General features: G+C 36.2%; 1 protein-coding gene across 1 annotated transcript in view; it reads right to left on the bottom strand.

Moving 5' to 3' along the window:
* The window catches only part of LOC311095966 (uncharacterized protein), a 45499-nt gene that overhangs the window by 6015 nt on the left and 22068 nt on the right, over window positions 1-17416 (bottom strand). The window contains exons 10-12 of the mRNA XM_084134869.1: window positions 15849-15892; window positions 2490-2662; window positions 1777-1847 (exon numbers count right to left, since the gene is read on the bottom strand). Coding sequence (XP_083990995.1) covers window positions 1777-1847; window positions 2490-2662; window positions 15849-15892 — 288 coding nt within the window. The remainder of the gene's footprint in view (window positions 1-1776; window positions 1848-2489; window positions 2663-15848; window positions 15893-17416) is intronic.

Below are 17416 nucleotides of genomic sequence, written 5' to 3'. Positions count from 1 at the left end.
ATTCAATACATGTATCAGAGATGACCTCATAGTACACTCTCGTAATCATTACTGATTTATTGATCATATTGTCATTCTACTCATTACATATATTACCATCAAACTGTGTATATCTGGACAAATGCAACAGCTGTTGGGTTTATATTAAGGCAAACAAATATTATTTGTTTGAAAGGCACTAAATATTGGCAAAAGTGCTGTTACTTAATTAGGGGTGTAACAACATATCGTGTCACAATATATCGCAATACAAAAATATAACGATATGTATCATGGATAGTGACAATATGTATTATGTATAGTTCACCCAAAATGAAAATTACTGTGCGTGAAAAAAATCAAGTTTACAGAGTTTTAGTGTCAGTACTACATTAAAATACTATATATAATGTTAAATATAATATATAATAATGCAATGGGGGAATATTTGTGTGTCCTGATAATGCCAAATATTTTATGTTACCAGTAAAAAGTGGCCTACATTATTTTAAATATATCTAGTCAGTGAAAGAGTGTAAGCAAATTCGTCTAAAATAATTCAGTATTTTCAGCTTCAGAATCATGAATATTTTTATTCTGGTGTCTCTATTGTCCTGTGCATTGGGTTACAAGTCCAAGCCTATTCATTTACACACACAATGTAATATAAAATTTAGCATTTTAATCAACAGTACATTTTTGGTTAACCTTTTACCATATGTCTTGGAGTATCGCAATAATATTGTATCGTGAGTTCAGTATCGTGATATGTATCGAATCGTGACATGAGGGTATCGTTACACCCCTATACTTAATATACCGATGAGTTATCATTTAACTGTGTAATGAACAAATCACACATATAATCACACATACAGTATGTGGAGGGATTTAACAGACTCAGTTAAATAAATATTTAATATTAATAAAAAAAACTACAATTAAATGTAAGCATAAATACATAAGGAGGGAAATACATTAATTTATTTGATAAAATTGTATTAAAGGGGTGGTATAATGCCCTTTTCACAAGATGTAAAACATGTATTTGATGTCCCCAGAGTGTGTATGTGAAGTTTTAGGTCAAATACCCCACAGATATTTTTATATAACATAATATAACAAAATTGTCACTTTTTGAGGGTGAGCAAAAACGCACTGTTTAAATGCAAATGAGCTGCTGCTCCCGGCACAGGGGGCGGAGCTTCAACAGCTTGTGTCCTTTTACCTCACACACACATGTACCGAAAATTTCAAAAACTTTTAGCCTTTTATGTTCAAACAGAAGTCAGACAAAGATGGAGAGACTCAAGAAGAAGTGACAACATGTAGAAGCAACAGGACATTTCTGAATGGTTAGTTGATGAATTTATGTAGCTTATGTGTAGTTATCTTCTAGTCATTGATTAGCATATTCTGTCATGACAATCTATAAATCGTGTTCTGGGGGCGGGGTTTATGTAAATTCTAGGGTTGGTGATGTCACTAACCCGGGAGGAATGTGGTGTAGTCTCTACCAGCCGTTTGTTGTAGTCCTTAAAAAGCGATTTCTTTAAAAGCAAATATCTCCCTTTGCTTTGAACTTTGAGCGTCGTAACTTTGCAGATGTTGTTTATGTTCAAACAGCAACATTACACACTAACTAAAGTTAGAAAAGTGAAATCATAATCAACCGCCCCTTTAATGTTTTTTTATGTAAAATTAAAAAGAATGTGAAGAAAGAAGGATGGGAGGAAAAAAGGAAGGATGGGAAGAAGGAAGAACAGGAGGAAGGAAGGAAGGAAGATAGAAACTCACCTTCTGCAAGTAAAGGATGAGTCCCTTAAGAACAGCATAAAATGTTTTCCATCCTCTTTTCCCACGAGGTGCTGCATTTCACATGAAAAATAAACAAACAAAAATGTAAACAGATTTTTATTATGCAGGAAAATGGACCAAATACATCAATACACTGGTGTTGACTAAAGAGTTTTTGATTGAAACCCACTACACTAAATAAATATTTTTTGTTGGCAGATGTTCTTACACCTTGTTTTATTTACATTTTGTGACATTGTATGCTACTGTTAAATAATATTAAACTATGTACATGCATATATTGTACATTTCAGAATCAGTAAAGTTTCTAAATCTCTACTATACTGGATATAGAATATTATAGCATAAAAAATGGGTTACACTTTATTTTAAGGTGACGTAGTTACATTGTACTTTACATGTATTTACAATAGAGTTAGGGTTAGTTACTTGTAGTTATGAATAATTTACTGTTATTACTATATTAAGTACATGTCGTAACATGTAACTACGTCACCTTAGAATAAAGTGTTGCAAACATTTTTTTGGTAAAGTTTAAAGATACTATTTGAAAAGATCATCAAAAGTAACCAAAACGTCCGTATAAAAGAGCAAAAAGTACTTCTGCTACTGTCCTAAATATAAATTTCTACATAAGACGACTCACAGTAAGGTATATGTAATAATCTAGGAATGCTGCGTTTATCACTCACTTCTCTTTCCATCACAGTCAGCGTGGACCTTCCTCACCAAGAAACCCGTTTTGTAGAGAAGAGAACCAGACGGAGAAACTAAACCACTGCCCGTCCGCTTCATTCCTCTGGAGTTTGATTCGTCTCGATGCTCTCCCAGCTCCGAAAACGACTTGCGTAACTCTTCTTCATCGCTGAGGGAAGAAACAAATAAAACATAATAAAGTACTGACCAGGAGGAAGTGCATAAAAGAGGAATATGAAACAATGAACTCATTACGTATATTACCATCCAACTCTGTATATTTGGAAAAATGCAACAGCTGTTGTGTTCAAATTAAGGCAAAAAAAAAAAATATATATATTTAAAATGTCATTGCAATATATAAATAAAAAACTACAATTAAATGTAAACATAAATACACAAGGCAGGAAATACATTTATTTGACATTTTTATTATAATTTTTTATTTATGTAAAATTAAAAAGAATGGGGAATAAAGTAATGCCTAATTTCAAAACTCATAAAAATACGAAAACTAAATACACTTTGAAAATGTAGCACACAAATCAGTCTATCATTCAATAATTGAATGCATCATGAAACGACTTGAGCAACTCTTCTTCATCGCTGAGGGAAGAACCAAAACTAAAGAAAAGAAAAGAAAGTATTGACCAGGAGGAAGTGCATAAAAGAGGAATACAAAACAAAGTGATCTCACAGATAAGATGCGTTCGTGGTAATCATTGTGTTATTTTTACCATGGCGTGCCTGAAATTATTACAAAAACAGGAATTATATTGAAACGCCTCATATTTTCCTTTTAGTTTCTATTAATATTGCTTATACTTAGTGTTAGGGGTCTGTTCCAGTAACTAACACTAAACATTAAACACTATATAACAGTTCATCCCACATCATTAGTGTTACAGACATGGATGAGGCCTCAAATCATGCAGATCGATCGAGATAACGTGACCACAAACGACTGCTTGAATGCACCGCTATTGCTTTTAGGAAAAGCACATCTAGGGCCCTATGTTACACCCGGCACAATGTAGCGTCAAGCGCGGCGCAAGTGTTTTTTGCTAGTTTCAGCCTGACGCAGTTACAGTATCATTTTCACATCCAGTGCCACGTAGTTTAAATAGCAAATGCATTTGCACCCATCTGTGTGCCCATGGGCTGCTGGTCTGAAAACAAGGTGTGTTCTGGCGCATTGCTATTTTGAGGCAACAGAAATATTTTTTTGTTATTTAAAGAGCATGTTAGTAATGTGCGCCTATAGGCGGGTCCACAACGCGCAAACACTCTGCTGCTTATTACACACACAGGGACGCACAGCAGCACACAAACATGCCAAATATTAAAATTAAAAGGATTACAATGTAAAAGATTATTATTGTGTACATAAAGATATGGTGGAATCCGGCTTGTCCCGTAGATGGTCTGCTTGTGCACTTTTACCTCGCGCACGAGCAGACCAGATGCTCTCTGGAGACGCGTTCGGTCTTTCCACTATCAAATTCTGTCATGTAAATAGCGAATCCGCCATGGCGCGAGCGCAACTGGCATTTAAAGGGAATGGGAGATGAGACTCTGATTGGTTTAACGCACGTGAATCCCAAAACACACCCATTACTCATTAAGAGAATAGAGACGACCCTTTTAGACCATGCACCGGGCACATTAAACTAGCAAAAGTGGATTCGGACACGCCCTAAGTGAACTTATGCCCTGTGCTTTAGACCATGCGCTTAGATCGTTAAAACAGGGCCCTTAGTGTTCTTTATACTGCAGTAACTGTGGAAAGAAATCCACCTCCACAATGTGTTTGGTATTTAAAGACTATGAGAGTTTGGATCCAGCCCCTCTGTCAGACTCGCTGTGATATTTCGGGCCTGTCCTGCTGTGTATCCCGCCTAGAGTGAATAAAAGTGTTTCCCCCGACAGTTTCCACCTCACTCCTGCCGACCATAAACCCCCCAGAGAGAGGCAGACAGTATGGATCGAGTGAGTGTTGAAGTAAAGTGCTCTTCCCAGCGGGTTTCTCCCTCACATCTGCCACCAGAGGTCTGATGCTTCTCTGCAGAAATCACATCAAAGAAAGGCTTGATCCGACAGGACAAACAATTACCGTACACCACTGTGAGCCGAGGTTAAACGCACTGGTGTATTAAAGCCCTCATAAAAATCTCATTTCTTTTTGGAAACTGATGTTCAAAATACTATTTAGACATGCTTTAAAGTGCCCTTATTATGCTATTTCAAAGGTACATCATTTTGTTTTGGAGTCTCCTACGATAGGTTTACATGCATCCAAGGTCAAAAACACTTTCATTTTCTCATACTATTCATTGCACATCACATCATTTATCAAAGAGTCTGAAAATGGTTCATTCAAAGATTCAGTTTCTCTAAACCCCTCCATCCACAAGCAGCTCTGCTCTGATTGGTCAGATGGCCCAGTCTGTTGTGATTGGTTGAAACGTCAATTACCATATCTGAAATTCATTCTTCCTCAACACTTGATACACAGTGATACGAACAGAAACGATGGGGTCTATTTTACCGTATCAATTCCAGTGCGACTCCTTATCCTTCGGAAGCGCATGCCAAGTAGATTCAAAGTGCTGAAAACATGTAGACAACATGATCCAAACTCTTCAACTACAACTAGTGTTTGAGGGCGGAGCAAAGTAGACGTTGTTTGCAGGCAGCCAATGAAGACCACAGGCTGACATTATGCAAATTTGTTACATTGTTACATAGGTATGTTACAGAAGCAAGACTCATTTCAGCAGTTCAGAATCGTGTCTTTCTTTTAGGAGACAATAACTTTACTTGTCGTGCACTTTGATCTTTAACACTTTGCAGAGCTTTTACATTCATAAACAGCTATATTACACATTGCATGAAAGGTAATTAGGGCTGTGACAATAACGCGTTAATTTCGATTAATTAATCTGAGAAAAAATAACGCGTTAAAAAAAAATTACGCAGATTAATCCATTCCGTATTGACCTTTGAACCTGGAGCCGTTCTAGCCACCATTCGACTGTAAAATGAAAGAGGGAGACGAGAACGCGCTGGCGCTGCCTGGGTCATTGATTGGAACATTTACTTATAAAAAAACAGCCGGCATTACAACGTTGATTCACCGGTGAACGTAAGGGACCAAGGTCGAATCAATGTTGGATTATGTTTCGATTGTGCAAAACGAATCAACGTTGAAATCGTGACGTTGTTTCACTGTTGATGTCGTGACGTTGTTTCACTGTCTCTTCTTTCAATATGGGTGAATAAAGATTGTATGTCGACGTTGAACCAATGTTGAATTATGCTTCGGTTTTGCAAATTGAATCAACGTTGATATTGTGACGTTGTTTCACCGTCTTACCTTTCATCATGGGATAATACAATTGTACATTCAATTACAACCTAGTTTGCAGTTGGAACATGAGTCATGACAATGCTGACTGAATTTGTGATTAACTGTACACTAAAATATTGTTAACTGTCAAATTACTTGCAGCAATGGCTTAATTAAACACATTTAATAAAAATATAACACATGCTCAAGATTGTAAAACAAGTTTTATTCTGAAAAAACAAAAGTCTAAAAATACTTTCTAAAACAGATGAAAAACATCTCAAACTTTAAATTGCAGCATTTTCGAAGTAATGTTAAAAACCTGTAAAGAAAGTGTAAATAATGTTTATAATTTAATGTTTAATATTAAATGTATAATTTAATAATGTTCAATAATTTAATAATGTTCAATTGTATTGTATTGATTATTTGCTAGGCACAATTATTTCAATGTTCACCCTTTGAACATTTGAACATTATTTCAATAACATGTTCAACACAATTATTTTTAATTGATTGACAGCCCTAATTTATATGCAATTAAAATGCGATTAATTTCGATTAATTAATTACAAAGCCTCTAATTAATTAGATTAATTTTTTTAATCGAGTCCCGGCCCTAAAGGTAATATTTAAAAAAAGGGACACTTTAACTAGGCCTGTCACGATTATGAAATTTGGCTGACGATTAATTGTCTAAAAAATAATTGCGGTTATGACGATTAATTGTCTGTGTTAGGGCTTTGGCGATTATGCCGATGAATTGTCTGTTTTAGGGCTTTGTGCTTCATTCATTAAATAATTGTGATGAATTTAATCCTTTGTAAGTTATCATTTTGCAGTGTAAGATTACAGTTAACACCTTTAAATATTAAATAAATATATTCAATAGCTATGACAATTTGTTTATTAAACTTAGTGAGTGTATAAATCAGCAGCAAAAAGTAATTTTTGAAAACATCTGCACAGTAATTTAATAAAATCTAAACATGTTAATAAAAACAAATGTGCACAAACCATGATAATATGATACGCTTCAAAACAGCGGAACAAAGCGCGTATGCGCATCGCGGGTGCAGAATGATGTGCTTAATGCGACATGGAGTCACAGTGCGCAGCGCTGCACAAGTGCGCATTTAAAAGTTCACGGCACAAAGCGAAGAAATGTCGAGGGCACAAATCCTAGTGTATATCTGTCCAACAGTTTATTGATCATTTGTTTCTTCACAGTTTTAAACTCCAGTTATTGTGCGTCTGATGCCAATTCATAGTCCTTGTGCTGTGTAGGCACACGGTAGCGAGCGAGTCATTTAGAAACAGCAAAAAACTCCAGCAAAATAAAGTCATTTTATGCAAATCCACAGCCCTTTATCTACAGATCAAGCATTATAACGTCAATGTCACATTGGAGAAAGTTTTACCGTGTATCCTGTCGTAACCGGACGACGCGCGCTGTTTGAATGCTGAATGGAATGATTGACAGCTGCAGACGAGTTTGTGAACTTTAATTTAACAATGTAAATATACTACTGTCCCTCACATTAAGCTATGGAATGGCTTCAGATGACTTTGAATATATTGCTGGAAAACGTAATTAGTGCTTGTCTATTTATTTTGGTCCATGACTCCCCCTTGTGCCGTAGGCCTATAAAAGAGCGCAATAATCGCGGTTGTCTGAAACAATCGCGGTTAGATCAAATAATCGCGATCAGACGGTTATTTAATTATCGCGACAGGCCTAACTTTAACAAAAAGGGACACATTCCCAATCATGAGCACATTTAACTCAACATGATTCTGTTTACTTTCTGCACATTTCTTATCTTTTAACGAACAATTCATCAATGTATGTTATTCCACGTTCAAAAAATCTTTACTTTACTCCACACCTCCAAAACAAATATTCTTTTGGGGTGATGTCACAAATCACTCTTTGTACATCCTCTGTTCCTCATGTAATGTTCATTTTTCCCAATTCCAGGCAGTTCTAATGGGAAAGAAAGCCCAACCTAGCTCTCCTTCACATTACGCAAGTAAAACGGTCTACAAATGCCACTTCATGTTGATTTTTAACACATGGCGCCTGCATTTACATATTAACGCCTATTGGTGATGCATGATGAATGCTAGAATAGCCAAATCAAAACAGAGGTCATTTACATATAGAAGTCTTAAAGGAACAGATGGAAGTAACCATGAAAAATGAAGCAATGTTTTTAGTGCAAGAAACCTTGACCAACATTTCAGCACGTTATTACGTTAACTGAAACTTTATGAAATAAAATAAATGTTAACTAAACTACAAATAAAAAAGCAGTTTTATTTTTATATATTTATATACATTTTGTTTGTTGAAGTAATAAAAAAAATAAAAAAAATTTTTTATATAGACGCATTTAAAAAACAAAAACTAATAAAAAAATTACAAATATATGAAAACAAACATGGAAAATACAGAATTAAAAAAAAAATATTTAAAAACAATTATATTAATGATGCTTCAGAGAAAAAATAAGATAGCAACTAAATAATAATAAAAATAAGAGTGAGTAGAGTAGGAATGTACGCATAAAATGTGGAGTACATGCCCTTTAAAAGCAGGAGTGTGTCCGTGTGAATGTTCATGTTTCAGTCTTTCTCGGCTGTTTTATGAGTTCTCTCGACACATTCGCTACACTCAGAGGTGTAATATTTCTTGTGAACACACTTCGGATTGTCTGAGGTCAGTTAACAGACCCCTTTTAATGGTGTCTTTCTCAGAGAAAGGACACACATCACACTGCCGTCCCGTCCGCGTGATGTTTCTCAGGGGAAAGACACTCGACAGAAGCCAACCTGGAAATCATGAGCTACGGTGGCCCAAACAGCCCAAAAACCTTCAACTCACCTCCACAAACCAACACCTAACCAGACACCAATAGTACAAAAACAGAGACACAAAAACAGTATCTTTCCCAAAAGTGTTGTTGCTCTAAGCATGGTTTAATAATCCCTTAATAAGTCTTTAACTGTACCTACTGTAAAAACGATGCAATAAAACCTCTTCAGAAACCCAATGCACAATAATCTTGCATAATGGTGGTGATCTTTTGCACATGCAATCTCACATTTACTTCTAATACGGAATCTCTCAGATGTCAAAATGGCCTTCTTGATACAATTTCGGATCTTCTGAAATGATCACATGACAACAATAAGCATTCAAATGGCACAATAAGAAACCGACTATGTGTGCGCTGCTCTAAAAAGGGTGAAAAAAAAACAGTCAATCAGTCTCGTACTGAGCATGTGCATTAAACTTAAAGCCTGTTGCCTGGTAACTGTCGGCACAAAAGAGAGAGAGAGAGAGAGAGAGAGAGAGACAGAGAGAGAGAGAGAGAGTGTGTGTGTGTGTGTGTGTGTGTGTGTGTGTGTGTGTGTGTGTGTGTGTGTGAGAGAGATGGTCGGAGGACTGGTGGGGAAAGAAACGCAAGCTAACGAATAAATTTATCCAGAGCCATTACAGCAGGACTGATGTTGCTCGCGGGACGCTCACGGCTCGACTCCAGACATGATTTCATGAAACACTGAGAGACTAATGACACTAATCACACACTCACACTCACACTCTCTCACACACACACACACACACACACACACACACACACACACACACACACACACACACACACACACACACACACAGGACCAGATCAAGACTTCACAACCTGACAAAGACACATGAGTGATACAGATAAAAAAAAACTGTACATCAACATTTTAAAGCCTTTTGGCAATTTTAATATGCAACTCAACTTTTCTTCATTTATTGTTTCCATTATTTAAACTAAAAATCCATTTGCAGCAAATTCGATTTAAAATGTTCAGATCAAAAAGTAAAATGCAGCACAAATACTACTTGCATTTTACGTTAATTTATAGTAAATGTGCACTATTGTTCAAAAGTTTGGAGTCAGTACGATTTTTTTTTTTTTTAAGAAATTAATACTTTTACTCAGCAAGAACACTTTGAACTGACAAAAGAAAAGTGACAGTAGATTTTCATTTAAAATAAAAGCTGTTCTTTTAAACTTTCTGTTCATCAAAGAATCCTGAAAAAAATGCATAATGGTTTCCACACAAATATGAAGCAGCTGTTTTCAACATTGATAATCATAAATTTTTCTTGAGCAGCAAATCATCATATTAGAATGATTTCTGAAGGATCATGTGACACTGAAGACTGGAGTAATGATGCTGAACATTCAGCTTTAATCACAGGAATAAATTCCGTCTCACACGGGGGAAAATTACTTGAATATTGATCATTTTGTGACACTGTGATGAATGCCATGAGAGTCTTGTGTCGGGTAATAAGAGTTCATTATCACTCCTGGCTGAGGAACGGCGGGTTTAAAACTATGACGTCAAGCATTAGAACAGATGTAATGGATGTTAACAGGTTAATGCACTTTAATATTACAACATTTTCAAATTGTAACATTTGTAACTATAATGCTAAGGTGTTTCTTACGGTCTCAAGCATTTCAAAATTTTATTGCAACATTTGAATAAAGCCACGTGGAGACTATAAATAATTTAATTGATTGATTGTAATGAACAGTTTGAACTGATTCAAGAAGATTAAACTTTTAAAGCTGAATTTCGTAAATATGTTTAAATCACTAAAAAAACACAAACACTAAAAAAATCTGTTGTAATGTTCTAAATGTCACTGAAAAGGTCTAAAAAAAAAAAAAAAAAAAATTATATATATATATATATATATATATATATATATATATATATATATATATATAGATATAGATATATATATATATATATATATATAGATATATAGATATAGATATAGATATATAGATAGATATAGAGGCAAAAATAAATATATTGTGAATTTTCAATACATCACCCAGGACTAGAAGACAGAAATAGTGGAAGAGAAAGAGTCGAAGCAGAGGAAAGGAACAGACACCGGGTTAAACGTGTAATCAGGAAAGGGCAGAATGATTAGATTCAGAGAGCGGCATGCTGGGAAAACAGGAGCGCCTGTTGAGGAGAGAACAATTCTCACATACTGACTGATCATCTGTATGCTCACACACACACACACACACACACACACACACACACACACACACACACACACACACACTAACATCACCGACTCTCTAACATAATGTGACAACACACACACACACACACACACACACACACACACACACACAGTAACATCAACAGCTCTCCAACATCCTGTAAGCACACACTCTCTCTCTCACACACACACACACACACACACACACACACACACACACTAACATCATCAGCTCTCTAACATACTGTAAACACACACTCAAACACAAACACACACACACACACACACACACACACACATCATCAGCTCTCTAACATAATACACACACACAGTAACATCATCAGCTCTCCAACATCCTGTAAGCACACACTCTCTCTCTCTTTCTCTCACACACACACACACACAAAGTAACATCAACAGCTCTCCAACATCCTGTAAGCACACTCTCTCTCTCTCTCTCTCTCTCTCTCTCACACACACACACACACACACACACACACACACTAACATCATCAGCTCTCTAACATACTGTAAACACACACTCAAACACAAACACACACACACATCATCAGCTCTCTAACATAATACACACACACAGTAACATCATCAGCTCTCCAACATCCTGTAAGCACACACTCTCTCTTTCTTTCTCTCTCACACACACACACACACACACACACACACACACACACACACACACACACACACATCAGCTCTCCAACATCCTGTAAGCACACACACTCTTTAACACTCCTGGCTGAGGAACGGCGGGTTTATTCTGCTGCTGTTTCCACCAAAATATGAAGCAGCACAACATTGATAATAATAATAATAATGTTTCTTAAGCAGCAAATCATCATATCAGAATGATTTCTGAAGGATCATGTGACACTGAAGACTGGAGTAATGATGCTGAACATTCAGCTTTGATCACAGGAATACATAAAAAAAAACAAAAAAAACTTATTTTAAATAGTAATAATATTTCACAATATTACAGTAGTTTATCAAATAAATATAGCCCAAACATGTGAACGGTAGTGTACAGTTAGCTGGTAATTATCGCAAAAACAAAGATCCCCAAAAGAAAACGCATTAAATGTAATATTATATTACATTTATTAAAACTTCTGCTAATAAAACTATTTCATTACCACATAGACAACAAGATGAACACTGCAACGTGTGATGCTGACGTTTGAGCATAAAAAAGATCTGCAAGGTTACAAAGATCAAAGTCCACTCCAAAAAGAGATATTTTATTTAGCAGAATCCCCTTTTCAAGAGCTGCAACGAACGGCTCATTTTGGACTACAAAGTCATTTTTCTGGGCTTTATGAATCCATAATGTTTCTCATTTAAATAATCCCTGCCCTCTGAATATGCAGAAACGCAGACGAGGCCTGGATGAGCTGCTGCTGTTTTTTCCACAACTCGTATGCTTGACCTTCCTACGGCTGACGAACTTAGAGTGGCTAACATTTATCTTAAACACTGTTCCTGAACATTATAATCCTGAAGTTTATCTGCGTGCTGCACATTTTTACGGAGAACAGCTTCCAGAACCATAATGCAGGATACACACAAAAGCTTCTCCTGAAACGGAGCAGTTTCCACTTTGTCGGGACAATCTGTTGTTTATGGATCACAACTTGTAAGTATGTCTTATTATTTGTAGTTGCATCTATTAACAGTTCTAATTATAAGTTTCGTGTTGTTGCTACGCTCTGCTGCTAGCCAACATTAGTGCTGATATAGTGTTGTTTACTATGGCTTTGTAAGCCCTCACTTTTGCAAGGCTGTTCATCGCTCCTTAGGAGAATTAGCCATGTTTTTGAGATCGATTACTGTTTGTATGACCATAGTTTTCAGACAAATATCATGATTAAATGGTGGATAACATCGTACCTATAATGTACAAGAAAAACATACCACTCTGAAATGTCCTGTGAAATCCGTGCTTGCAAAGTCGGTGCATGAAATCCATTCTGGATGCTCCTCTTGTTTGTTAACATTGTCAGGGTCTGAATCGGGTTTGAAATTGCCGCCATCCTTTATATTTACACTAGAGCAGAACTCGTGGTTATGGAGGGGCTGGACATTTCCCAAACACACGCCAAACGCTGTCAATAGAGTGGTGCAGGTATGACATCACTTTGTAGGCCAAATCGCGGAAGCGAGTTAGCATTTTAGCAATTCCTGTTCCATAATCCCGAAGTCAATGTTTTTTTATGGGATTTTGGTTAAATGGCTGAAATAAGGTCTGTGGTGAACACTCAAAACACTTTCACATTTTATTCTATGACATAAAATACATCAGTTTTATCCCACTCATGATTTTTATGAAGCTGTCTTGAAAAAGGCAGTTGCTAACAAAAGTGGATAAATGGGAGTAACAGAGTCTGTCGAGGAGATTAAACGTCATCACGCCAAACTGGTAAACTCAGTCTGCGTTTATACACTTGTTATGTTTATAATTGTGCTCTTGTAAACTTTTCTAACTCAAACGTTCTGGGAAAATGTTTTTAGATAAAAACTGAAAGAGTTGTCGGAAGCTTAGTGATGGTGACGTTGTAGTCGAGCGTTTATAGCCTACCGTTAGCTTTTTACTTCTGGCGACTGCATTTAGGGTTCAAAATTCATAAAAGTTGTGTTCATCTGTGATAATTATCTTGATGGACAAAACGTGCAAGTATCATAAACTTTTGTTGATTACAGAGCTTGTTTTTAGCGATAATCCAAAAGCCTATGGGAAAATCCTATTAGGTTTTTGTCGAGGGAACCAGCGTGATGCTAACAGCCGGTTGGCCTACAAAGTGACCATCCCTGCACCCCTCTATTACAACACACTGGGCCAGCTGACCAATCACAGCACATTTTGTATTTCGGAGGGAGGGGCTTCACTGAAAACAGCGCGTTCGGGACAGACTGCAGAGAGGGGAGCAGTAATAATGTAAAATATGTGAAAGATTATGTGTTTTTTTGAATAATCAAGCATGAAAGCATATTCTAGTACACCCCAAAAACAAAATCAAGCCTTTGTAAAAGGGCATAATAGGACCCCTTTAAAATAAAGTGTTACCATCCATTATAAATCGCACTGATGTGAAAAGACACGCATTATACAAAAATCTTTTACTGTTCAAACTTCAAACACACCATTGACCAATCAGAATTAATCTATTATGACAGCTAAATAAAAGCTTTTGCTAGACAACAAAGACATCAAATCCAAAATAACAGAGATTTATTTATCATTCTCAACCCAAGACTATCAAGTCATTCTCAGAATTTCAAGAAAAACTAATCTATGGCAGCCAGCAAGACACAGCAACAGTGAGTGTATAAAAATAATGTTCAATGCACCACAGAGCAAGGCATAAAAACACGTGTACAAGATCCCAGAATCAAAGTTTGAGCCGCTGGATGCGGATGAAGTGGCGTTTCTCTGCTGCGCACTCGTTCATGAGCTCAGGGAGGGACGGGGGAGGCTATTTTGGGAGCTGCAGTAGGTGTCTGTGGGTTCACCTTTGCTCAGGATGCGAACGGGACCCTTTCAAGAGCGTTCTGGCGTGTGTGTGTGTGGGCGCGTGGATGAGAACAAGGTTAGGGCTCTATGTGTGTGTGTGTGTGTGTGTGTGTGTGTGTGTGTGTGTGTGTGTGTGTGTGTGTGTGTGTGTGTGTGTGTGAGAGAGAGAGAGGGGGTGAATTCATATCGACAGAACAGAGCCGAGCGGTAACTATGCAGCGGTATCCATGGAGCCGTAACCATAGCAACGGCGCTCGGAAAGCCAGGGTCTTTAATTGGTGAGTGTGAATATATATATATAGAGAGAGAATAGCCAGCTCTGACACAATATTGTTTCTAGCAAACAATTCACATATTTATGGCCTGAATTAAACCTGCTTTTGTTTCACTGTTTGGAACCACTTTCCCCCTGTGACATCACTCGTGTACCTTTCAGCCGTGTGAACATTTACAATGGCAATCACATCAAAATTATTACAGTTATAAAGCATCACTATTAAACAATGAATTTACTTTCCAAGCCATCAAACATGCACTCGGGCCTGCTAGACCATAAAATGGACACGTATATCAATCTGATAGACTTGCACTCAATGTCTAGACACCACACAAATCATAGACCTAAATTTAAGATGTAGAATTATGTATTTGAAATGCATATACAATTTCCATTCATATGCATTACACAGATTTAACATAAACTTAATGTGATGCATATTTGTCAGTCGTGCATAGATGAAACGGGAATAAATTCTGTAATATTACTATTACAGAATTATTATTATATTAATAGCTTTAATTTGTCATCAATAAATCCAACTGGTTTCAATTTTAACAAGCCCGAATATTGCTTGAATATCCACAGCTAGCCATATTTTAATCATGCTCATACTTTCATGTTCAGATTTATGTTGTTTCTAAGCAGTTTGAATAAATGTATTTTGAAAATATGAATATTAAAATAAAACCAAATAGATGCAAATACGCTGTTTTTTTTTTTTTTTTGTAGAGATCCCGTTTCAAAAAATATGCATCACATTAAGTTTGTGCACGTTAAAAATGTGTGGAAATATTATATGCAATTCAAATAAATTGAGGCCTAAATATTAGCAAGAGAAAACAAACGAGAACACTCTGGCAGATGCTTGTTAATGCAACTTTTGCATGAGCAAATACTGTAACTGTATATAGTTGCAGATTTTACAATAGTGACAGAAACTGCGCTATTTTGGAGGAAACAATGGTTACCATGGTAATGTGTTCAGTAAGGGCAGTCAGAATCAGTTGACTCGTGTTTCGATGTGGGTAGTTTGGTAGTAGCACATTGCATCTACTGTAAAACCTTCCAGTTATTATCAGTGAAAGCAGGAAGAAAACACACTTACATTGTCCACTGCAGCTTTTCATTTTTAATAGAGTTGTACAGGGCCTGTGGATAGAGAGAGAGAGAGAGAGAGAGAGAGAGAGAGAGAGAGAGAGAGAGAGAGAGAGAGAGAGAGAGAGAGAGAGAGAGAGAGAGAGAGAGAGAGAGTCAGTAACACTCACACCTAAGCTGTGAATGACTGAGTTTGGTTTCAGAGGCTGCGTATGAGTTGCATCATATATATTCTGCTGTAACTGGCATCATAATCAGGCCGTGAGAGATGACAAACCCCAAAATAAACATATCTGACTCAAACACAGTTGCAAAGTCATTCTGGCCATACCTAATAATCAGTAAAGCATTCATTTAAATCTACAACTAAAAAAAATCTAAACTTTTTCCATTTTATATCAGCAAAAATATCAATAAATAAAACATAAATATTATATATTAATATAATATAAGAAAGGCAATAATAAAAAAAAAAAAAATTAAAAAAGAATAAAAAAAAAAAAACTTCTCTTTCAATACAAGAGATTATTAAAACAGAATCACAGAAGGCTGTTTCCTACTGATCATTAGCACTTCATTGACAAATCATCAGTGTAAATGACGAGTGTGTGGACGTCAGTCGTAAAACACCTGCGTCACAGTGGAATCCTGTCCCTACATTTGATAAAGCCTCCACATGAGAACATTCTCAATGATAATGATTCATTAATTCAATGTGATTTTGTTTGATTAAATATTAAAAAAGGCAAAGTTATGGCTTGGGTTGGGGATAATAATGATATTTATATAAAAGCAATAAAAGTCTATGGTATGTCCTTATTCAGATGGTAAGATGAACATGCATGTGTGAGGCTGTCTAATAAGCATATTATTCACTCTATATGTCCTTTCATCTAGAAAGAAGAAACCTCAGCATCAACAGCTCATAATCTCTCCACAAACCAACGTTCATTTCAAGCACAACTTCAGCTGCATTCTTCAAAATAAAGCTTCTCGATGTGTGTTTTAGCATCAGTGCCATTGAAGAACCATTTTTGGTTCATCAAAGAACCTTTCAGTCAACAGTTTTAATAACTTTTTCCACTTTAAATAACCTTTTGTGGAATGGAAATGTTCCGTGGATGTTAAAGGTTCTTTATGGAACCATCAATGTCAATAAAGAACCTCCATTATTAAGAGTGTAGAGTGTAGTGTACTAAACGTGCTGACTTTATTCCTTCAAAACACACACACACACACACACACACACACACACACACACACACAATTAAAAAGTGAGTATTATAAATTTGGAATCAAAATAAGTTTTTATTTTTAGTTTGTGTAAATGAACCTTCAGTCAATCTATTCTATTATAAGAACACTACTCTTCCATAAGGTATTTAAAGTGATAGTTCACCCAAAAAATTAAACGTTTACTCACTGTCAAGTACTTCCAAACCTGCGTGAGTTTCTTTCTTCTGCTGAACACAAAAGAAGACATTTTGAAGAATGTTGGTAACACTGTTTTCAGGTATAATTATTTTTTAGCAGGCATTGCATTTGGATATATATTTAGACATTAATCAAAGACTAATT

The sequence above is a fragment of the Abramis brama genome (assembly GCF_963993115.1).
Source record: "Abramis brama genome assembly, chromosome: 14".
Lineage (NCBI taxonomy): Eukaryota > Metazoa > Chordata > Actinopteri > Cypriniformes > Leuciscidae > Abramis > Abramis brama.
This window is presented reverse-complemented; position numbering and strand designations above follow the sequence as displayed.